The sequence below is a fragment of the Fistularia commersonii genome, chromosome 29, assembly GCF_037954325.1.
Source record: "Fistularia commersonii isolate RoL2024-O1a breed Wild chromosome 29, RoL_Fcom_v1.0, whole genome shotgun sequence".
In the NCBI taxonomy this organism is placed as follows: domain Eukaryota; kingdom Metazoa; phylum Chordata; class Actinopteri; order Syngnathiformes; family Fistulariidae; genus Fistularia; species Fistularia commersonii.
Window position 1 is genome coordinate 10,032,615 of NC_141312.1, and position 23,966 is coordinate 10,056,580.

Below are 23,966 nucleotides of genomic sequence, written 5' to 3' on the forward strand. Positions count from 1 at the left end.
GTTTTCCTTGCTCTTTTCAATATGTCAAACTTGATAGATTCTGTTTTTTGAATATTAAACATAAGAAGGAATATAAACAAATCTTGGTGACAAGTGGAAATTATGGGTTGGCTACCTGACACGGCGTCGTCTTAAAACAGACATAGAGGAGGCGGGCTTCTGTGGTCGTGGGATGATGGGAGTGGAGGCAAGCTTAGGACGAGTTGGGGGTGGTGGAGGTGGAGGTGGTTGATACCATGAAGGCTGAGGGAGAAGAGTAGAAAGCAAATAAAACAAAAAAAATTAGCAACTTAAAGCTTAACTTTTCTATCAATATTAAAATCTAGCTTATCACAGTCCCTCAATAAATACATGTTACATAATGTATCAGTTCTGGAGATACCAACATTATTAGGTGGGTATGATTTACTGTGAGATTTCTGAGAGGAAACTCTGAGTCTGTCTTTCAATATCCATTATTAAGAAATAATTTGGCTATAAAATCAACAAAAATAGTTTTTAGTGGTTAGTGTTCAGAGCAGAGAAGGGGCCGACAGAAAAACAAGGGGGAAATAATACCCAAAAGTCAAGATTGTACAATTGAATGGGTTCAATTCTTGCTGCATCGAAGTAGGAGGAAAAAAAATACAACAAAAAGCATTTTGAAGACATAGGAGGAAGGCATGATATTTTGTAATGCTAACTAATATTAAGCTGGAGGAATTTAGTAATTTACAGATTTGAATCCTCATTATTATCACAATGATTTTTGGTAATGCTGCTTACCCTTTTTGGCCACTTGACGATAGGTTTTCCCGTGTAGGACAACAGAGGATCATCATTACAGTGTTCCTTAAGAAGTGCCTACAAGACAGCATTCACTATTAGAATCAATGTGTTTGCTGTCAATTGTACACAGACAGGAAAACTTAGATATTATTTATATGGGAAAATACGAGTGGTTTAAAATATAAACATAACCGTTTGGTAAACAGTGTTGTAGCATATTTTTGAATTCGTTTGACAGGGATTTTGTGAAATGTGAAAAATGTAAACCAAAAATAAATTCAACATTTATACTGATGACAGTTGGCATAGAATGACTGAAACACAATTTCATTGTCCCTTCTCACGGTTCCGTTCTTTTCTTGAAAATATATTCCAGGACACTTTCAACTGCTACAGTATGACAGACTAGTTATCAAGTCATACACAAATATACTGACAGGCACAGAAGTTATCTTTTCTGTAATAGTATCTTTCATTTTGAAAATTTACCCACCACCCAGAGTTCTTATGTTTATTTCTGTTTTGCTGCCAGGGTTCTGATTTAAGATGTGCAGTCTATGGATGCAACTTATTGATGAAGTAATATCTCACTTTCATTTTATATTTATTTGTCGAAGTGGTGATAGAGCTCTGTGCCTCTTTTCCAGAGGTTACTCTTCACTTTCCATTCTAGTACTGCACTACAACATTTAACTTTTTTGTCTAAGTCACTTTATTTGGGCATTTATTAAATGATACAACATAACACTGCTTTTTCTTATATCTTTGGTGGGTTGCTTTTTGGAAAAAGGTTCCAAGCCAAAACATATAATGTTTCCTGCTCTTTTGTCAATCTCTGTCTAAAAACATTGGACCACAAGTGAAATATCTGAGATATCTGCGCTGGAGTTGAATGAGTAGTATGACATCACCATCTTGACTACCCAGTAAATCCCCGCATCAAACACGGCTTTACTTGAACAAATGCTGAGGTTCTTTGTGTTTCTGAGCTTTTTCTCTGTTCACTTACAATGCTGTACTTTCATGACTGGCACTTTCCTAATATACAATGGGTACTCTGTTTGTTGAACAGCAACTTCCCTTTCATATGTCTTTTGAAAGAGTCATCCTCATGAATCTTGATAAGGCCTTGCCCTCCAGCAGGGGTCTTGAGAACTTAAGATACTCATGTTACAAACATCAAACGCCTTCTCGCAAGCTGTGCAGTGTACCCTATTCAAATCTCCTCCTATTACTTCTCCTAGGCAGTCCCTAAACTCAAGAGTCAAGTTCAACTTTGAATATAGACAGTTTGCCAAAATTGTCAATCACTCCTGGAATTAGATGATGCTTTGATTGATGGGCTTAGCAATTTTTCAATTACTTTGTGAGCGGCAGATAAATGACACCAGCTTCTCACTGGAATGACATTTAGTACTTTAAAAAACGATCCCCCCACTACAACCCCCCAACCATGGTTACCTTGATGTGTGAAATGAGCGAGGGTGCATTGTGTATCCCCGCTGGGACACATTTCTTGTTGGAGGGAAGAGCCTCTAGTTTGCCAAGCAGATTCCACAACCCCTCCAACTCCAAGGGAGTAAGATGAACTTTAACTATTGGTTTATCAGACAGCGGCTCTGAAGACTCTTCATCACTGTCAACCTCATCTGCTTCTTGCTCACTAGCAACATCTGTGCTAGATGTTTTTTTAAGGCCTGATGGAGACAACTGATCTGTTATCCAACTGTATCAAACGACCAAAAAACTAAAATAAATAAATAAATAAAAATGCAATTTGAGTGTACTCTTACCAATGCCCAGTGAGTGTTTCTGAAACTCTGGTGTGAGGTAGGAGGTCTTTGTAATGCTGAAGACGTAGCGCTCCAACACATACCAGCACATCTCATAGTAGAATGGATGTCGAAACTTCACTGGAACCTGAGGAAAGGGTGAAAATGCTCAGCAGTCATTTCATCATCCTTTTCACATAAAAGTTTGCGGGAGGGCATAACTGAACCCACCCGTGTGCGGTCCTCTATATTGCAGATGTTCAGTTGCATGGGGATGTTAAAGCTGTGAAGGAAGTTTCCTCCAAATACCATTGAATCCACAGGTGTGTAAACAGCATGAATCCAACCTGAGTACAAAAGACATATATACCATAACACGGTTGAAATTTTAGGACTTAATTACATTGTGGATTATAGTTTACCTGAGGGGATGATGAAGGTGTAGCCTTGCTTCAATTCAATCCTTTGACACTCAGATGCTCGGTCTCCCAGGAAAATATCTCCCTGTTTACCAGAGAGCACCCAGTTTTCATATAATTCAAGGTTCTGAGGGGTGGGAGGGATCAGCCAGAAGACCTGGAAACATAATCACACTTTAGAAAAAGATATCCAAGTGCCAGATACCATATCCACTTAGAAATGTGACTTAATCACTTTACATTACATCATAGTCAAAATTCTTTTTAAAAATGTGTTGGTCAATACTGCTAGCTTCAAAACCACCCCGGACAGAAAGCAGCAGAGAATAAGTTAAAAATAGGTTAAATTGAGAAGAAAAAAACAAAAAAAAAAAATGCTCTCTTCAGACACCTTCATCCTTCATTCATGTCAAATACACTTAATTGTATTGTTAACTGAGTGTTAACCTGCATATGACAAACTATATTTGTCCTATTCAATTTAAGGAAAGCAACCATCAAACCTTAAAGGCTTTATTTAAGAAGGCAATGAAAATACTAGATTAAAAACAGAAGTCACTCATCTATTTTTTTTGTTTCAATGAAGTTATTAGTTTGCATTTTAATTTATTACTGAAAATTGTTATCTAGCACCATGGACATCATGTACATTAGTTTTGATAAGATTAAATAACTTATTTTAGATTCAGAATTGACACAAACAATTATTCTCTGTCCTGATAAATAAATTGAAAGAAAAAAATAATCATTATGTGACAAACACTATGACTCCCACCTTACTTCCTCTCAGTATGTGGTACCAGACAGATGTCCCTCCAAAGTCTATGTGAAAGTCTGTATAGCATCCCTCTACACTCATCAGACAGTATCTGCAGGGAAAAAGAAATGTTGGCCATAAATCCACAAAATGAGCAAGACTTATTGGGATTTTTTTTCTATCCATGCCAGCTGTAGAATTGACTTTTGAGAAGTCAATCGGGGAGGTCGTACTTCTGTACTTTGGGATACTGCATATCATTGATAGAGTTTGTAGAGTCTCTCTGTCTCTCCTTTAGATGACGAGGCCACATATTGTCCACCCAGTCTATGAGGTCTATCTTCAAATACACAAAACACACAACACAGAACCGTAAATTGGGAAAACACCTCTGAATAAATTTTGAGACCAGATGGGCAAAACCTCATTGTGTTCTTACTGTGGCAGGTCTCTTAACCAGGTTCTCCAGCTTTGTGTGGCTGAACTCCAAACTGATGACATTATAGAGTTTCTCTCTCTGTGATGATGGGGTCTCATAGTAACGTGTCCACTGGGCCATGGACATCTCCGTCCCCTTCTGAGTGCTAACATCCATCACATCTATCATACGTCTGCTACCTAAGAGTAGCAAATACAAAGAGACATGACAGGCTTTTAAAATGGTATGATATGGTACACTGCCAATGAATTAAATGGCAACATTTTGCACTTGGTGACCCAAGTTCAGTGTATTGGCTAGATATGGAAAATTAGCAAGTGCTTTTTTTTTGCAAGAAAAATAATAGTGTTGACTTAAAACCCTCACGCTACATTCAGGCTACATTGATTTCATTTTTTGCAAAACAAGAAACAAGATATTTTCCTGCAGCATAAAGTAATAATAATAATACCCTATGAACATGCTTTGTCCAGTACAAATAATATTAATGTAGCTTATACTATCTAAAAACTGTCCTTCTGATTGTAAAAAAAACTGCTAATTGGGAAAGAATAAGAGTGAGTAAATGGTGTTGTATTTATTGCTTTTAAACTTCTGATTTTGTCCTGGGTTTACCTGCCACATACAGCTCTTATAAGTCAAAAATTTGAAGACACCACAAGTGTAACAGACAAGACTACAGGATAATACTACAAATAAATGTTTGACAAGAGTTTCATCTTAGCTTAGTTTGAATCACTACAGGGAGATACTTACCTACAAACATCTTTACATCATTAACAGTGAAGTCAGGGTTGGGCATCCTAATGAGGAACAAATGAACATTAAAAGTCTCCCTCTGTTTGATGCATCAAATTATCAAGGAGAATTTACATCAAAAGAATAAGGACCAAAAGAATGCAAAAACTTAATGAAGTGTACTTGATTCCTAGTCCATCACTCCTCTCAAAGATTATTGGGTCCCTCAGGCCGCCTCTCTGGATGAACTCGTATGTCAACTCTAAAACATATGAAAGCTGAGGTCAAAATTTGATCAACAAATCAGTAGCCTGTCTAAAATTGCTTACTGAATTTAAAAACTCATCGTATCTAAATATCATGTAACTAAACATAAACAATAACAAAGCATTGGTCGTTGGTAGACCTCTAGTGCTATTATGTGGAGGTTCTTCATCTACTTCCTAGAATGGCAGTGAAAACAGATTATGATTTTTGGAGATAAAGCTAATCAATAGACCATTACACAACACATTAAATGAAACAACTGAAACCCAGAACAGAAGATATTATGAGATGGACCAGGAACTAACATTTGGGTTGCAGCACTCTATGCGTGGTGTGCATTACCATTACACTACATAACATTTCGGAGGTGGTTGCAGTTAAAGTATATGACTATGTATCTATATGGCACAAACTTAACTTTTTTTCCATTGCCAGAAATGTTTTAACTACAGCACTATCAAACATTCAGATATCTACCTTTGCCCTGTAAACGAATCACCCGGTCAGAATTGAATCTCTGGCTGTGAACTTTCTCTTCCAGATCAAACATCCTCCTGCCATCTATTTCCTCATCAGAGATACCATCATCATGGTAACGCCGCCGGGTGCCTACACGCTAGAAAGAAACAAAAGCAAGGGTAGAAGAGAAATGTATATATATCAGGCAATTGAACAAACATAAATTGACAACAGGGTTGTTAAAACATTTGGTCAGGAAACACACTCATACATCAGCAAGAGCTAAATCAGGCCTGGACAATACAGCAAACACACTCAAAGGTGTTTGCTGATGAAACGTTTAATCTCAGGTGACCGTCAATATTACGGGGAACACCTTTTGACTCACATATTGGAGAATTACAACTAAAGTAAGATGATCTCTACTTTTAAATCAGCAACTTACCACCATGTCCAAAAATTGTGTCAACAACACTGTGTCACCAAATGTGAAATCAAACTACTGATTTTTCCCAATAATTTCACTAATTATGGCTTTTATTTATTTTCCAAATGGGACTTTTCAAAAAAGTGTTCTGTTACTGCTATAGCTTGGAGTTTTGAAAAGTAGCTGACTGTGTCGACTTAAGGGACCCATTGGTCAGAGTTTTGATTTCTGACAAAGGACAAAACAAAATGGAGTGCATTTTAGTTTTATAAAAATATTTTGCCTCTTTGTGAATTTTAAAAATTGTCAGCAGGTAGTATAAAATGCAAGTAAAGTCAAACTGGTATAATTCCCCATAAAGATTTGCAGGCCAAACAAAAGAGCTAATTGTCTTCAAAATAAATTAAAGCTAGTAGCTAGTTTTAATTAAAGTTGCTACTTGACCAGTCACAATTTTCAAGTCACAGGAAAGCACACATTTTCTGAAGGTATGTTTTATATCACCTTGAAACTGATTTTGGAAACTGGTATTCCAATTTACATAGGAATAAAAATCATTATACTATCTACTGTTATCAAATTGTATTTTAGCCTGTGTGGAATTAATAGTCAAGAATAACTACCAAAATTCTGAAAGGTTTCTTTGAAAACAACAGGAAGGGAACCCAGAAAAAAAAAAAATCAATGTCTCTTGGTGTTCAAAAGTTGTACAGAGAAGGAAAATCTACAAGATCTCCAACAGCTGCAGTTATATATATGAAAATGCTACAAGGAGAAGACAGAACCATGTACTAAGATGGTATAGATTACACCCTTAACTCTTCTTTATGTATGAATCCATGCTGCCTTCGAACACTTTATCTAAATCGACTTCTGAAGGAGTCCCAGTTTAGGACAGGTGATATAGGGATAATCCGAGGTTGAGTCCCCAACCCCCCAGTGCACATAATCTCTTTTTGTGTTTGCATTCAACCATCCAATAAGATTAACTGAACAAAGTGTTTTCTTATCTCACAAATGTCAGCACATGCATTCTAGAACAGAAAAGCAGAAAGGATTGCAAAAAAACAAGAGTTCTTACCATTATTCACTACTTCATGAAATTCAAACAAACTAAATTATTTGCTTAATTTTAAGGCAATTGTAGCTTGGGAAAGACCTTAGCAGTTACACAGCTCAAAATAAGGAGAGTATTGGTTTGGCTGAATCACCTCTGGTTATACAGCAGTCTATGTGATATACAGGCTTTTTGAGGAAATATACAAGTTTTTTTGCAAGATAATTTTGTAAGCACTTGCTATTTACAATAGGATTTTTCTACAGACATAACCATCCCCATTACAAACTAACTGTTATTACTGCAAGATCATGGATGAAGGTTTCCTATTTTTCAGTCCAGTGTCAACTGCTGCTTTACATCACAGCTGGAGCAATGATGTATTGATTAAGTTTATTTTAAGCATTAAAACAAATCAAGAGTTTTGTTTGGCCTATAAATAGGGGGATTTAGCTTCTCTAATTGTACAGTCCAGGGCAGGACTGTACTGCAGGACTTTAAGGTTCCAGTGTTCTGGAGCCTTAAAGATGGGCATTAGTTCATTGACTGCATAATCTAGCCTTAAAAAAATATGATATTAATATATAAGGTCACTTATAAGAGTGGAGGTAGGAGTACACTACATGCTGTATTGTATAGATGAGGTACTCTGAAAGAATTGAGTGACTGCAAAGTAGTGGTAGGTGAGAGTGCAGCCAGACAGCATAGGATGGTGATTTGTAGGATGACTTTGTTGAAGAGGAAGATCAAGAGGACAAAGGCAGAGTAGAGGACAAAGTGGTGGAGTGTTGTATGGTTTTCAGGAAAGAGTTGAGAAACACTCTGGGTGGTCAGGGAGAGCTTCCAGATGACTGGAACACAGCTAATGTGATCATGGAGAAAGTACTTTCTGGCAGGAAAGTAGATAAGGAGAATTGGCGGTGGAATGAGGAAGTGCAGGAGTATATACAGAGAAAGCAGTTAGCAAAGAAGAAGTGGGACACTGGGGGGACTGAAGAGAACAGACAGGAGTACAGGGAGGAGGGAGATACGGCATAAGGTAAAGATAGAGGTAGCAAAGGCTAAACAAAAGGCGTACAATAACTTGTAGGCCCGATTGGACAGTAAGGAGGGAGAGAATGATTTGTAAAGGTTGGCAAAACAGAGAAATAGAAATGGAAAGAATGTACAGCAGGTCCGAGTGATTAAGGATAGAGAGGGAATGTATTGACAGATGCTAGAAGAGTGATGGGAAGATGGAAAGAGTACTTTGAAGAGCTGATGAATGAGTAAAATGAAAGAAAGTGAAGGGTAGAAAACATTATTATTGTAGAGCACAAAGTAGTAGATTAGTAAAAGTGAAGAAAGGAAGGCATTGAAGAGGATGAAGAGTGGAAAGGCAGTTGGTCCTGATGATATACCCATGGAGGTATGGAAATGTCTAGGAGACGCGGCAGTAGAGCTTCTAGCTATATTATTCAACAGGATCTTAGAGAGTGAAAAGATGCTTGACGAATGAAGAAGTATGATGGTGCCAATTTTTAAGGATAAAGGGGATGTGTAGAATTGCGGTAACTATAGAGGGATAAAACTGATGAGCCACTGAATGAATTTATGGGAAAGTGTAGTGGAAAGTAGACTGAGAGCAGGAGTCAGCATTTGTGAGCAGCAATATGGCTTCATGCTTACAAGGAGCACTACATATGCAGTATTTGCTTTGAGAATGCTAATAAAGAAGTTCAGAGAAAGCTGCATTGCACTTTTGTAGACCTAGAAAAAGCATACAGAATGCTGAGAGAGGAACTCTGATATTGTATAAGGAGGTCTGGAGAGACAGAGAAGTATGTTAGACTGGTGCAGGACATGTATGCTTACTGTGAGACAGTGGTGAGGTGTGCTGTAGTTGTAACAGAGAAGTTCAAGGTGGAGGTGGGACTTCATCAGGGATCAGCTCTGTGCCCCTTGTTTGCAGTGATGATGGACAGGCTGACAGATGAGGTTAAACAGGAATCTCCACGGACCACATTTGCAGATTACAGTGAGTACTGTCGTGAGAGCAGGGAACGGGTTGAGGAAAATCAAGAGAGGTGAAGGTATGCTCTAGAAAGGAGAAGAATGAAGGTACTCAGGTAGTCGCAGCAAGACAGAATACATGTGTGTGACTGAGAGGAATGAGGTGGAATGGTAAGGCCACAGGGAGTGGAGATCAAAAAGTTGGAGGATTTTAAGTGCTTTGGGTCAACAGTCCAGAGCAATGGATACTGTGGAAAGACAGTCACTTCTGACTTCCGACTGCTAGTACTTACGATCTTCGGTGACTCAATTGCACTTTTTGTAAGTCGCTTTGGATAAAAGCGTCTGCCAAATGACTGTAATGTAATGTAATGTAAAGAAACAGATTCAAGCAGGTTGGAATGGGCGGAGAAAAATTTCAGGAGTACTATGCAATAGATGACTATCAGCCAGAATAAAAGGAAAGGTGTACAAGACAGTGGTGGGACTAACGATGCTGTATGGTATAAAAACAGTGACAATGACAAAAAGACAAGAGGAAGAGCAGAAGGTCGCAGAGATGAACATGTTGAGGTTCTCCTTGCAAGTGACGAGGACGGATAGGAATGAGTCCATCAGAGGGACAGCACATGTTAGATGTGTTTTCGAGAGAAGGTCAGAGAAGCCAGACTGAGATGGTTCGGTCATGTACAGAGGCTTTGAACTTTGTAAGATATGAAGCAAGATTTGAGCATATTTTATCCATGAAAAAAAAAAAATTATAATACGAACAGGAGAGCGAGAAAATCAAAATTCGCACGGTATGCACGAAGCAAGCTCCCACTACTTGAATATGCTTCATGACGATGCTGCCGCTCTCACCTTGAAGAACGCCTTGCAGCTTCCAGAATCCCTCAGCCACTTTGTCCAGGTAGATTGCACAGTTTGCATGTCTCGTGTCGTGCTCCTACCTTTTGTGTGGCATAATATTATTATCTTTGTGCTTATTTTGTGTTTTTTTTTTTATTTTTAATTTTCATCATGGCCTTAAGAAAACAAGTGGTAAGGCAAGTTGTGAACCCTGAAAGAAGGTGCTTTCTATGGAAATTAAGCACGAAATAATAGCAAAGCACGAACGTGGTGTATGTTTGACAGATATCACACGTGAATATCATCGCTTTCCATCCACGATATGTACCATCCTAAACTAAAAGGAATCTATAAAGGCTATGAAGCCTTCCAAGGGCATTACTATTATGTCGCAAAAACAGACATCTATGCCTTTCTCGCCCCCTTGTAACCAATCACCGCCATCAGCGGTTATCTGTGTCTGAGGTAAGGATTCATATTACAACACCGTAAGTTTAGAAGAACCATGATTATTTTTTTTGGTGTCCCTTACATTATTATAATCCTTTTTCAAGGTTTTTCGACATCAATATCCTTATTTTGGAGGAGTTTGAGCAGTTCTTGGCTCAATCTCTCGATCAGTTTTGGGGTCTCTGGTCTGAAAAAGGTTGAGGACCCCTGCATAAGACAATTGCAAGGTGCAAACCACTGCCAACTAAAAACAAATGCGAAAACAGGATTTCTTGTCGTCTTAAGGATCTCTAAATCATCAAAAGTAAATGCCTTTAAATAAAGTTCTGCAACATCTGACATACAGCTGACAGTATTAAACAAAAAGGACATCATATTAACAGTCAAAGACTGTGGTGGCTGTGTGATGGAAAAGAGTTGCTTTACTGCTTCAGGACCTGATGAAAATGCAAAAGAATTATGCTTTCTGCCCTGTTCTGGAAAATTCTGCAGGAGGATGTACACCACTCATTTGTGACCTAATGCTTAAATGCAAATGAGTTATGCACAAGGATAAGAACGCACACCAGCATGTTCACCTCTGACAGGTTAAAGAGAAGGACATTATGGTTATGGAGTGGCCTAATAAAAATTCAAACTTGATTGTTTTTGATTTTCTGCGGAAAACCCCCAAATGGTTAGTTCTTGCTAAAAAATCCATCAGCATGTGACTAAATTGCACCAGAAGGAAATTTAAAATGTTTTGTAAACTCTTAACTGAAGTCATTTCTGCAAGGGGTGAAAAAAAATCCTTTGTTTGGGGAAACCATTACTATTTCCATGTGGCCAGTGCAAGTTTTGTATAAATAATACTTTCTTATTCTTATTCTTCCTTATTCTTTGCATTATTCTTTGCAAAAAATGCATTAAGTTCAATGCAGACTAAAAACCCTAGACACACATGTAAGAGTGCATGGTTATATTATATCACTATATAAGTATATCAGCAACTGTGGTACTTTTCAATTGGTCATTTTAATACTAGGATCAAAGATACTTTTAATAAGTTTGTAGGAAAAACAAAAAACAGAGTTGTTGTATGGCTCCCTCACATTGCCTCTGAGCTAGAAATAAGGCATGATAAACCGAACAGTCAGCTTATTTTATGCACTCTTCATATGTAAGGAGGTTTGTATTATTGATTGTGACATAGCTCGACCTCTTCAGCCACAGAATACTCAACACTTTTAGCAATTGCTCAATTGATTGGATTTACAATATATGAAAGAGTTTACAAAACTATGCATAGAGCGAACTTGCTGAGGAGGAGTCTTATTCCTGTTACTATCACACCAAGTGAGAAAGCAGCTGAAACCGGTAATTGGTATTCGGTAAAGGATCATAGTCAAGTAGCAATACTTGACCCTTGTGATTCTTCTCCATGGGAAATGGTGTAAGGGAGTTGGAAACACTAGTTCTGAATCATTGCATTTACACACCAACTTTAACTCCACTAAACCGACAAAAACTGGGGCTCCTTTAAAACACACAATAATTTGATGTAATATTACACATTTGAAATGTCACAAGAGGCATTTTTTACCATTGAGTTACTTGAGCTAGTAACCATCAACTCTTATTTAGGCAATAACAAATGACAGCTTGTTTTCTTAGAATGTAGCGTTCAAATCTATGTTGGGAGTCTTGACCCTGCCATACTGAATCTATAAAAACATTTTGGGAGATTTAGTTGGCCTGACTTGTATTCCTAATTGTTTCAAATGATAAAGTAACACTTACAAACTACAATTAATTCAATGAATTATAACAAATTGGTTTTGCTGTTTGTTTTTCCCCCACAGTAAACCATGTTTTTTACTGAATGCCCATGTGCAGTGGTTTCATATTCATGCTTTAGAGTTTATTAGACTGAAACAGACAAACAAAGGGACAATTTGGAACATCGTCCGGTGAAATTATGAGGTCACTTACATTTTCTGTACTCTAGGAATAGACACCAAGCTGCCTCATACATTAAATAATGAAGACATCAAAACCACAGCCACTCAGTCCAATGAGAAAAGTGGCAAAATAATGAAAATATTAATTGTAATGTATCTGTAAAAGCATATTTCCAAAGTCATGTACACTGCACATGACCTTTATAGTGTTATGCAGGCCAAAAAAACAAAAATAAACAAAAAATAACAATGATAAATACTGACCTGAATATAATCGATACCATTATGAAGCCATATACTTGTTTAACATCACTTACCAGTCTTTTACTGTAGCGTGGCTTGGAATCATCCATTATCACTCGGGTTGACCGACCAAGTTAAAGGAAAAAAACTTAAACTTAAAATTCTGAACGTTGACTCGCATGGTTTGGACAATAGCAGAAATCATGCAATAGGAGCCTGGATTTTCTTACCATTCACCAAATATACGAAAGCCAAAGTATCGCAGAATTCTTAAAACAAGGTACAAATAAAAAAAAGTTGCCGTTTTCTGCTGAATTCTCTGTCCCACCAGAGGTTCCTGGCCCCTTTCAGCTTTTCCACTCACTTTTTGGTGAATGAAAAAGAGATACTTGAGCATGGCAGTCATAAACAAGTGGAATTAAATGCATGGCGACCAAGCTAATAAAAAAGTGACATTTTATATAAATTGTGTAAAACTACGTTGCAAGGACATAAGTTATATAGGAGCTTAGATGCTTTCCTTTACACTCAAACCTTGCCCCGACTATGTTGTACTTCGACAGAGTCCAGCTGATACAGCAAATACACTGAGCAGAATTATCGGTGGTTTAAAAGCGGCAATAATAAAATTTTACACGAGAGAGGTCGACGGACGAAGTTACTGTTGATAGAACAAGTATAGTAAAAAAATAAAAAGATGATACTATATCCGAACAGCCGCCATTTTCAATGTCCCAACAAAACATCACAATGCCCCGCCCAAAAATATAAATCCGGCCAATCACAGGGCCGCTTACTGCACACCCATTGGGCAACGGCGCTATCAGTCCCATAAAAAACGTTAAACCTGATTTGAGAATGGCGAATAGAAATTAGAGTTGCTGGAAACTGTCAATAACAGCTCACTCCCAACACGACCTTTTACATAATTGGTTAAAAAAATCAAATAACGATAACCATTGGTCTGGAAAAGAGCCAAACAATAAAGTGTCCAATCAGAGGTTACAAGAAACAAGCCACTGCCCCTATTCCTAATATCACTCATCGTCACTCATAGAGCAGAACAATTGCATTAAATCTTGCGTTTACTGATGCTTACCCCCATACTGACGCACGCCGGTCCACTTATAAACGTTGTCCGTAATCCGAAATACGTGACGTGATTTGTATCCTCTTTTATCACTTCTGGAGGCTCACATCGGCAGGGACACGTTTTCCTGCATTCACTTCAACAAGGAAGTGCTTGCAGGTCCATAAGACGGAGTGCGCTTCGGACGGTCAGTTTACGATTGGCTTGGAAACGTTGCAAAGCCGTTGTGATTGGTGGCAACGCGTCGTCTATCAAGCATGCGCTACCGGAATACGGCGAGCGAGAGGTGGGACGCGCACATCCAATGGAGCCTATGTTACAAATCCAGTCCTAAGCAGAAAGTAAACAATGGGTTAGTTTTATTTTCATTAAGAGGTCGATCAAGCCACCCCTCTTTCTCAACACAATTCTTATTTTAATACATACAAGGAACTAACAACTAGTCAGTAAACCGCGAAGGAAAAATAAGACGTTGGACATACAAAACATAATTCAGGCGCTCAGAGTCACACGACCTAGGGAAACAATAGTTAACGCACTATAACAGGTTATAAAACGGTATATATTTAATGCGATCACTACAACCACACCATCATGCAATCAAATCAAAAAATGCTTACAGGTGATTAGAAAAACAAAATAAGAACAAAAAAAAAAAAAGAAAAACAGATGGAATGTAAACATGAAATGAATGAATATAACGGAACCAAAGGTGTCTCACATTAAGCCGAAATGTCTTTTAGTAGATTTTGATCTATCATCTACTATGCATGATAGGATTACTTATGAAGAGTCTGGCATCAGTTTTGCTCCAATGCCAATTACATTTTAAAATATTATCTGTCAAATGCTGCCAGGCTGAAGAAAATGTACATTTAACCAAGTCATCTGAGTAAAATTTTGGTCATTTACATTGTCTCCAAATGCAGATAATCCAAGAGTTGTGTCCAAAAATGTACATATTGAATAACAATAACAAGAAGAAGAAAAAGAAGAATGTGTGTGCTCAGCATATCAAGTTGAGAATATGTATTGAAAAAAAAATCATAGAAGCTAAACATGAGTTTAATTTACACACGGCATTTGGGAATTGTACATATATCTTTGAACAATGACAATGGAATATTATTGTTTTGTTTTTTTTCCCCCCACTTTTTACTGTCAGAATTTTGATGTGGTCATATTCAGGCACAAACACACCAGGTTCGGAAAAGACATGGACTCGGGTCAATGATTATTGTTATTGGAGAAGGTAATATGTGAGAGAAAACACTTTTTGGACTGATTCTAAAACTACATCAGCTCAATATTTAGACCCTAAAGCGATCAATGTTATTTCGAAATCCAACAAAAGAACAGTTTGTTAATCGTGTGAACTGTTGGTTCATCATGTGACAGTATGTCTTGATGATCAGTTCATGGGGCAGATAGTGAAGTCTCAGGAATTTACACTGTTTCCTGCAAAAGATGAAATCCAAATCTAAATTAAAAGGAAGTTCAAGGAACACTAGTTGGCTAGAAGATGCAGATTCTATTCATTCTAGAGCAAAAAGGGAAAAAAAACAACCAGAGAATATGGAATAGATTCTTAAGTAATGTAGTTTCTGTCCTTTAAAAAAGGGGAGAAAGACATACACATGAACATGAAAATAAACGCAACATGTACCAAGACACAAACAACAAACCTTGACCAGTGAAACACCCTGAAGGCAGTGTCATCAAATAAATTAGGCCATGGTTTCATTTCAATTTATAACTAGCACTGTAACAATAAGACCCACAAAAATTCTTTCTCTTACAATTCCCTGAAATCCCTGGGTTGTCATCTTTCATCAACAGTTCTGCCAATTTTATATTTGGTTTTGAAGGAAAACAGTTCCATTCCCTCTGCTGAAGATGAAAAGTAAATCATAATCCCAGTCATTGTTATAACTTGCAACCTTGTCAAAATCTTATCATGGCAACTGTGCTTGATTTCTTCCCTTGAAGACATTTTACCTTTAATAGACAACATTTAGCACAACTACTGGCACAGTGGTGTGCCTTCCACATCTAAACAAAAATAAACAAGTGAAATGATAAGGATGTTTCAGTTCTTTATAAATTATCACCATGCTTTTTTAGCCATGCTGTATACATACAGTATATGCTCATGGAAGCGAGAGGTGGTGAGTCACTATAGCATGTTCAAATAATGGTCACCATGGTCACTTCTTGTACCACACTACAGAGAAAATCAAGTTATCATAGCTGCATGTGTCAGGAATCTTCTTTCTTCAGTTACTCATTGAAGCATCTTGATATGTCAATGCAATTGTTGGAATGCAATACACAGGTAATTTATGACATTTTTGCAGTTGCCTTATTTTAGTGACACACTCCATCCTGTTGCTTTAAGCTGTGAAATTTGAAATGTAAGCTTGTTCAATCGACCTGAAAGGTATATCTCTAAGAAAAGTGAAGACATGGTATTTTTAAGAAATACAGCCTTTATGTTTGCTTTTATTGACTCTAAATTACAGTGAACGTAGCCCAAATTCTGCTGGGAGACCACCTGAGAGAAGTTGTTGTGCTGCCTTGTCCTGTTTTGTGCAACCTCAGTCTTGGAGTCTATTTGATAAAACTGTAGACAAATGAGCCGAGGATGATGCACAGAATCACACAGCAGCAGAAGATCATCATTTGTTTCTGGAGTGCATCAGGAAAAAGGAAACAATGACAGAAAAATGCATATTAAAATGACAATTCAGAACCAACAGCAATAGTCACAACAAAAAGGGATAGGCTTGCAAAACCTAATATTGAATAAACTGTATCTGTGGTGTATCTGCAGTTTTGTTTATTTGTTTGTCAATTTTTGTTTATTGTCTATTGTTCGTTGAGGAATTTTAATGTTTTTAATGTGCCTTGATTCCATGCTATGGACATGTTGCATGAGGAGAATTCTTAGTAAGCTCCTAGACAACAACTCAAAACCCATTTATTTATATAGGTAAACATGCTTTTCATAACCTGCTGCGCCCTTTCTCATTGAACATGCACGAAGGTTCAGCAACAGAATAGCATGCAGGTGCATCATTTATTGTGTATAGCCCACTGAGTATGTAAAATATAGCTCTTGTGGCTATGCTTCAGATTTTATTATACTGTGCAAGGTAGGTGATAGATGTATTCACAATATGTATAAGGGAAAAAGAAGATTGCTTGAGAAGAAGCAAACTTAAACGTATCAATCCCTTGTGGGAAATTGAGCCCATCATCGATGAACCATGAGCTGTTGGCAGCCGTCTATTGGCCCCAGGGGGGCTGTTAGGGGTTCACTGTCTTGCTCAGCTATACTTTGACCAGCCAGGAATCGAACCAGGAAAGTGCGGTTCCAAGGACAATTGCTCGAAGGACATCACAAAATTGTGTGATGTTAATTATATGAAAAACAGACATCCACTCTTGTAAAACCATAATGCTCTAAAGAAATGTCAATAAAGCACAGTGAAGATACCAAATGAAGAGACCCAAGATTTTCAAGTATGGTCTCAGTAAATAATATTGGTATTTTTGCAACATGAAGATCAGAGTTACACCATTGTATCACGATAATCTTCCTCTATGTCTGACACAACTGAATAGATAATGATCTATAGGCGGGCCTGCTGTTCTACAAATAAAACCAAAGTGGGTGATTGAAATAGTCTTTGGGTTCCGTTTTAATTTTATGACAACTGAATTGGTTCAGTCTAAAGATGTATTCATGATTTAACACCGTCCTCAGATTAGAACCCCAAATCTTTGTAATCTTATTAGGGCAGCCTCCCCTTTTACATATTTTTTCATGGCTGCAGTCAAGTTTGTGGCTGTCATTTCAATGGATGATTAGAAGTGAGAAAATCTGAAGTACATGACTGAATGGTGAATGAGTTAAAACTTACCCGCCGTGCCTCCTGCTGGAATTTGGCTGCTTTCTTAGTGTCGGCCACTGCCCTCTCTACAAAGCCCACCGATTGGTCCATATTGCTCTCAATTCTGTCAATCATGCCACCCTGGAAGAATGCAGGATATTTGCAGTAATGGCTAAATAAGAGAACATACTGTACGGACATTTTTCTCATTTACTTGACTGACATCTTAAATCAGCAGGAAAATGAACAACATTGGCCAATTTAAGGACATGTTTTAGATGATTAATCTGGATATGAAATGCACAAAAGAAGCAAAAACAAAAGTAATTTCAAGGCCTAAATTTGATATCCAGATGCTGACAAGACGTAAGGTCCTGTGTACATAGTACTTCCTTACATGGTACTAAGGATCAACCTAAAATTCAGTAAATGGATTCACGATGCTGATTACCAGTCTGGTTCTGCAAAATTACCAGATTTTGCAGAACCTTTATAGTCAATTGTGTTTAGAACCACGCTGATAATGATATGACTTGATCAGTTTATTTTCTTCTCTGATCTAATGTTGTTTGGTAATTTAAAAAAAGGCATGATGACATACAAATCCTGTCAATGTCTGTATTGTAAAGCATTCATGTTGTTTTTGAAATGAAAAAAGATCATACAGAAGGCTGTTTTTAAAATAATAGAGCATTCAATTACATTCTAGGTCAGCTTTGTGGTACTTAGGTGTAACACAGTCACAGTCTTGCTTTGAAAACAAAGTTATAGTGTGCATGATTATCGGATAAAGAAAAGTCTCATTTTTTTTTTTTTTTTTTTTTCCCTCCCTTTTCCATATTTCTTTTTAAATATTTTTGTGTACCTGGTTCTCAACCAACATGGCAATATCAACAAACATATCGTGGAGCTCCTTGATGCTGCTCTCCAACCTCATGATGTCTTTGTGACGAGCCTCAATTTCATTGAGAGCTTGCTGGTTGATTTTTGAGTCCATAATCTGCACAAGGAGGTAATTTGAAGGGAACAGAAGAATTGAAAAAAATCATGGATCAATGGATTGAAATGGTGAGCATTTTATATTACTAGAGGTACGTATATACAATTCTGAATTTCTTAATTACATGTATGCTTATTTTAATGGTTATTTATTGAATATTGTATGTGAAAAAAAAAAAACGATTATTCCTACCCCAGCACTGAATACTGCTGAGTTTCCTCCCTCTAACATCTCTTCAAGTTCCTCATCAGTTGTGGATTTGCCCGCTAGAATGAAAAAAAAAAAAGATCTGGATATATAAGCATATGAATTCCAAATAAAATCTATGTTGATGAAAATAGACAGTAAACAAATCTTTAAAAGTGCAGACACTCTCACAATTACTCAATGTGAAAACATAGATTTCCCTGAACTTTAACTGTGCTTCATCTATACAGTGACTTTCTACAAACACATACACAGTTACTGCATACACTGATTTTGAAGGAATAAAGAACAATTAATAATTCCATGTCAACATATGATAAATCCACTGCATCTGTGTACTACTCTTCTAATAATGTGATGGTCTAATCCTCGCCACTTTGCACACACATTCATTCACGGTGAGTTATATATTGGGATAAACTTCACTCAACGTTCACATCTTGGTGAAGGTTCTAAATCTAAATAGAGGTCCTTTACTTGCTCATGGATGCCTGAGTGAGTGAAGATAATTTTTTTGTTTTGATTATACCATGCCACAAACAATACACTTACTGATCTCCAGCTGTCGGGCAATCCTTCCTTTGCTTTTATCTCTGAAGTCAACTTGAGCCTCGTTGTATTTTGTCATGACCTCAACAAACTTCTTTGCCAGGATAGCATGCTAAAAAAATAAAAATGCTTATTTATACCACAAGTCATTATAATGAGCCATTGTAAAGAGCACCAGATATACTTGTATCTCAGTTTGGCTATATTTGCTGTTTGTTTTTCCCAACCTGTGACTTGCGTATCCTCAGATCGGCCGAAGGCCTGTCATCTGTGTTTGACTCAAGTTGACGCTCAATACCTGATACACATACATGGGTTAATGCAGAGTTTTACATGCACACACGCGCGCCCACACACACACAAACACACACAGAGAAGGGATGAAATAATTGAAACAGGAAAAGTGTTACAAATTTCAAAGGGCACACAAAAATTACATGCATGTTCACAAGCTAATCAAACAATTGATACTTTCACATTTTTCATTCTGAACTCAAAGTTTCAGTTTAGTTTGTTACATTTTTGGGATGTTTTCTTACATGTATCTTACACCATCTTAAGAGCAATCACTGAAATGTTTTTGAGAAACTAATCAGAAGTCAAATGCTCTGTCCCATCAAAACATTAGTTTTAGTTTGGAATTAATTCATGTACTTCAACTTTCTCACTCTCGAACTTGTTACCTGCTTCCTATAGATATTAGGAAAGTTGCTCATTCAATATTACAAAAGAAAGTTTAAAAATAAATGTAATTTTTTAACTAGCAACAAGTTTCCAAAAAAGGTTATAGTCCCTTTTCAGTGCCAAAAGTAGTGGCGCATCCCTTAATTACGTAATTTGTAAACCTAGTTTGTTTTATTGCATCTGCTTTATTACAGTTCTTATATTCAGTTGTTTTTTTGTCAGACAGAAGAAAATAATTTACATAATAATAATGATTTACAGTGGTGGATGTAAGAACACTGTCAGCAGTCTTCACATGGAAATATAAAGCTAAAGAGGTTCTAGTAGGCAACGATAAATTTATATATTCTGAGAGGTCACATAACCTCCTGCCTCAGTGAACCCTTTATGTTGCTGGACACTTGACTTAAAACTAATCCAAGCCATCCCAACATAAAAAAGATATTTCCGTCTATGCAAAGAAGCATCCATTCAGTATCCCTTTGACAGGAAGTTTGCAACTGTTATCAGATGCTCAATTTCGGAGCATAATCACACACATCACATTCTGCCAGAAATGACAAAATTCGATAAATGTAATTAAAAATGGTAGAAACTGACTCTTAAGTTTGTTTCTTGCATTGTTGGCAAATTTCTTGATATCATTGGTGAGCGCTTCAAGGTCATCTTGCGTTTCTGAAAGACAGTGAAAAGACAAGGACATTATGAAGAAACTGCCATGAAATGTTGTCTTGCATGTGTTGGTGCATGAATATTTGTTTTGCTACTGTGTTTCAGATATAGTTACTCTGTTCAGATGTTGGGGCAGACAAGATGATGGAATAGACTTTTTTGATCTCTGTGACACTCTCGTCAATCTTTTCAATACTGGTGCGGATATCCTCGATCTGGAAGACAAATTGATGTCGACACATGCACTCAGACTAAAAATACTTGCAGAAATACAAATGAGCAATCGACAGGCAAAATACCTGAGCAAAGAAATCATCCATAAAAGCCTCATTCTCCACAGGAACCTCAATGTCATCACCTCCAGCATCGCTTTTCTGTATAAAAAACACATACATATACACCCAATCTGAAAAGGGGACCCGCACATAAATTATGAAGTGAAAAAACTTGTGTCTACAGAGAACATCAGCATATGAGATATGTTATGCTAACCCATTACCTTTTTGTTAAAAAAAAATCATTGAATAAATATTTCAGTCACGCCAACAAAATCCAGTCCATGTCAAAAATTATATTGATACAATGAGTCTATTTATTTTATCACAGTTCCAGGTGAGTGCCAGTTGATTGGCAGCTGCTTTGGGACACTCATGCTCTCCAGTCACGCTATTACATTGTTCTCTTCTATTTTGTCACCTTTTATAGGATTGAAATTTCCCCATTGTGGGACATTTCTATTCTATTCTATTCTATTCTATTCTATTCTATTCTATTCTATTCTATTCTATTCTATTCTATTCCACTGATCAAGTCGCTTACAGTTTATTATGCTACTTAAATTGATGAATTGACTTCTGAAGATAGATATTTCCTAAATATTTTTCTAAAAGCCTTTTGATTACAAAAATATGAAAAATGTGTCCTTGTTTGTGCACTCATTTGTAGGCCAACTTTTTATCGTGGCACTTCAAACGGGCGCTATTGTTTGAAACAGGCTTTTGTTAGATCATATAGTGTAGGATGCTTGCTATTTTTGATTGACTTGATAAAAAATCAGCTGTGCGTTGTAGAAATAACATCACAAACTCACTGATAATTATTTATAAAACCAGAAAATGTATGAGGGCTTGCTTAATCAGCAGGTTCTCTATAGAGACAATAAACTAATATATTTCCACCTACCTCCTTCAGTTGTGCTAGGCGATCTTTCATTTCGGCAATGCAAGGTTTCAATAATTAAGAAGAGGAAGTCACAAACCCTCCAGCAGCTATTAAAATAGCGTCCAAATTAGTCCACGGGATATTATGTTCTCCAATTAATCCGAAAGATCTTTAGGACAGGGAGCTGTCACAGTCAAGGACAGATTTTCAAATAAAAAAAGATTTTTCAAATTTTTCATTAATGTAAAATACAGGTCTTCGTTGTTTGGGTGCTCCTCTCTTGGGCAATACTTGTGGTCAATCTAACCTGAGGCCCCACTAAGCTTCTATCCTCTAAGAACGGATTAGGACAGTAGTACAGGACGATAAACCTCTCTCCCCCCTCACCCTTCCCAGGATGAAACCGTATTCACAGCCTGAGGTTTTTTTTCTTTGTGCTAGTATCAGCTGAAGTTGTCATAAACACTGTTGCATCATGATTACCAAATTCAATGAATATTAATTATTATTTCATGTCTTATTATATTTCAGATTGCAACAAAGACTGATCTCATAAAATGCTTTCTTAATGGCAATGGATGAAAATTTATATTTATGCTGTCAATCAATGAATATGTCCACATGGTGTGTATCTTTACAAAAAAAAATCTTAAAATATTATATAAGATAAGGTATGCGACTACATGTATTTATCAAAATGTTAATCCCTTGCAGGAAATTATTACCTGCATTTTGGTCCATCATGGATGAACTATCAGCACTGCCCATGGAATGATCGGGGGACGAGCATCTTGCTCAACAATATTTCAACAGACTAAGAGGAGATGTGTTATTATATCAGGAAGTTTCTGTCCAGGCCACTCATACCACCAGAGCCATGCCACCACTTATTTACAGCAAAGGTCACTGGATGTTGGAACCAATCCCTGATGCAGACAATTTAGAGTCCTCAATTGAGCTACTACATGTACTTGGTTGGTTGGAGGAAGTTGAAAAACCTGTGGAGAACCAATCGAAGGGAAATTCAGAGAAAACAAGGAATCATAGTCAGGAATGGCATCACTGTGCTGCCTCAACAAATGCACACACACATTTTGTGGTTTTATTTGTTTTCAAAGTCCATGCACCTATCCTTCTCTGCAAAAAGGTGTTACTTTTTTGCAAAAGTCCTCTTTATCTTATTTTATTTATCTTATCTATTTATCTTTTTTATTTCATCCTACATTGCTTATAGAAAGATGAAGGCAATAACAAGTACCTGTCAGCTCACACACGCCCTCTTCAGGCACAGAACAGTACTGTCTCCCTCACCCTGTGACTTATCTCTGAAGTATTTTGTCACACACTACCATTAAAGACACAACATATAATGTAATACATTTTTCTTCAAACATAACTTTGGCTACATGCGCAGACACAGAAATGAGCACATGCAACCCAGCCCAGTTTGTAAGAGACTTGATTGCAGAGGCCTTGATGAGAAGTGGATGAGATCTGCAAAGAGTTCCTCAGGACTATGGATGTTGTTGCGCTGTCTTGGTTGACACACCTCAATAACATATCATGGGAGTCAAGAACAGTGCAAACTTGGTGGTGGACTCCCGCTTTATGAATGGGAACTGTAGGGTTTGTTCCAAAAAAGGGGTGTTTTACAGTCTTAAGCCTCCCTGGTAACGTCTATTCAGGGGTCCTGAGCTATGTCCCAGGATGATATGATACCTCTATATGTCCTCTAAAGATGTTTTCCTGTTGCCTTCAGTTAATAAATCAGAATCAGAATCAGAAAAAAATTATTTGTCCCAGAGGGACATTTGGGGGGCACATGGGGCAGCAGCATCAAATCAGATCTTTGTACTTTAGACCTTAAAACACTTGATAGCCTTAACCTTGACAATTTATATTTTATTGTATTTCTTATTCTCCCTCCTTCCTACTATTATCTATTATTGGTATTTTTGCTTGAAACTCTGGCACAACGATTTCCTTCGGGATAAATAAAGTTGTTCTTATCTTATCTTATCAAAATTGTCAAATAGAAAAAGAGAATAATATGTATAATATATATATATATATATATATATATATATATAGAGAGAGAGAGAGAGAGAGAGAGAGAGAGAGAGAGAGTGT

At 37.1% G+C, this 23,966-nt stretch overlaps 2 protein-coding genes across 3 annotated transcripts in view; both read right to left on the reverse strand.

The window, feature by feature from the left end:
- kdm2aa (lysine (K)-specific demethylase 2Aa) overlaps positions 1-13,817 on the reverse strand; it is a 29,258-nt gene extending 15,441 nt beyond the window's left edge. The window contains exons 1-14 of one of the 2 annotated variants that reach the window (XM_086176677.1): positions 12,806-13,301; positions 12,652-12,705; positions 5,638-5,776; positions 5,077-5,155; positions 4,912-4,958; positions 4,156-4,334; positions 3,950-4,056; positions 3,735-3,828; positions 2,963-3,116; positions 2,772-2,887; positions 2,562-2,688; positions 2,230-2,465; positions 766-843; positions 116-243 (exon numbers count right to left, since the gene is read on the reverse strand). In XM_086176677.1, coding sequence (XP_086032803.1) covers positions 116-243; positions 766-843; positions 2,230-2,465; positions 2,562-2,688; positions 2,772-2,887; positions 2,963-3,116; positions 3,735-3,828; positions 3,950-4,056; positions 4,156-4,334; positions 4,912-4,958; positions 5,077-5,155; positions 5,638-5,776; positions 12,652-12,687 — 1,520 coding nt within the window. In that variant the 5' untranslated portion in view covers positions 12,688-12,705; positions 12,806-13,301. Of the gene's footprint in view, positions 1-115; positions 244-765; positions 844-2,229; positions 2,466-2,561; positions 2,689-2,771; positions 2,888-2,962; positions 3,117-3,734; positions 3,829-3,949; positions 4,057-4,155; positions 4,335-4,911; positions 4,959-5,076; positions 5,156-5,637; positions 5,777-12,651; positions 12,706-12,805; positions 13,302-13,676 lie in introns of those variants that run through there. The other variant, XM_086176678.1, reaches the window with a different exon arrangement.
- Positions 13,818-14,025: 208 nt separating this feature from the next.
- LOC147216960 (syntaxin-3-like) lies at positions 14,026-22,148 on the reverse strand. Its single transcript, XM_086176679.1, has 10 exons — positions 21,858-22,148; positions 20,975-21,049; positions 20,791-20,890; positions 20,604-20,678; positions 19,547-19,617; positions 19,323-19,431; positions 18,756-18,829; positions 18,429-18,563; positions 17,594-17,704; positions 14,026-16,355 (listed from the first exon to the last, which is right to left on the reverse strand). The coding sequence occupies exons 1-10, from the start codon at positions 21,885-21,887 to the stop codon at positions 16,278-16,280; spliced, it is 858 nt and encodes a 285-aa protein (XP_086032805.1). The 5' UTR covers positions 21,888-22,148; the 3' UTR covers positions 14,026-16,277.
- Positions 22,149-23,966: the final 1,818 nt, after the last annotated feature.

What these genes read in the sequence shown, in the direction of transcription:
- LOC147216960 (XM_086176679.1), bottom strand. Translation starts at nt 21,887, where the DNA reads ATGAAAGATCGCCTAGCACAACTGAAGGAG. An exon ending in TGCCCCAACATCTGAACAGA is followed by an intron (nt 20,679 to 20,790) that starts GTAACTATATCT and finishes ACTGTCTTTCAG; the next exon opens with AAACGCAAGATGACCTTGAA. An exon ending in CCATGTTGGTTGAGAACCAG is followed by an intron (nt 17,705 to 18,428) that starts GTACACAAAAAT and finishes GCATTCTTCCAG; the next exon opens with GGTGGCATGATTGACAGAAT.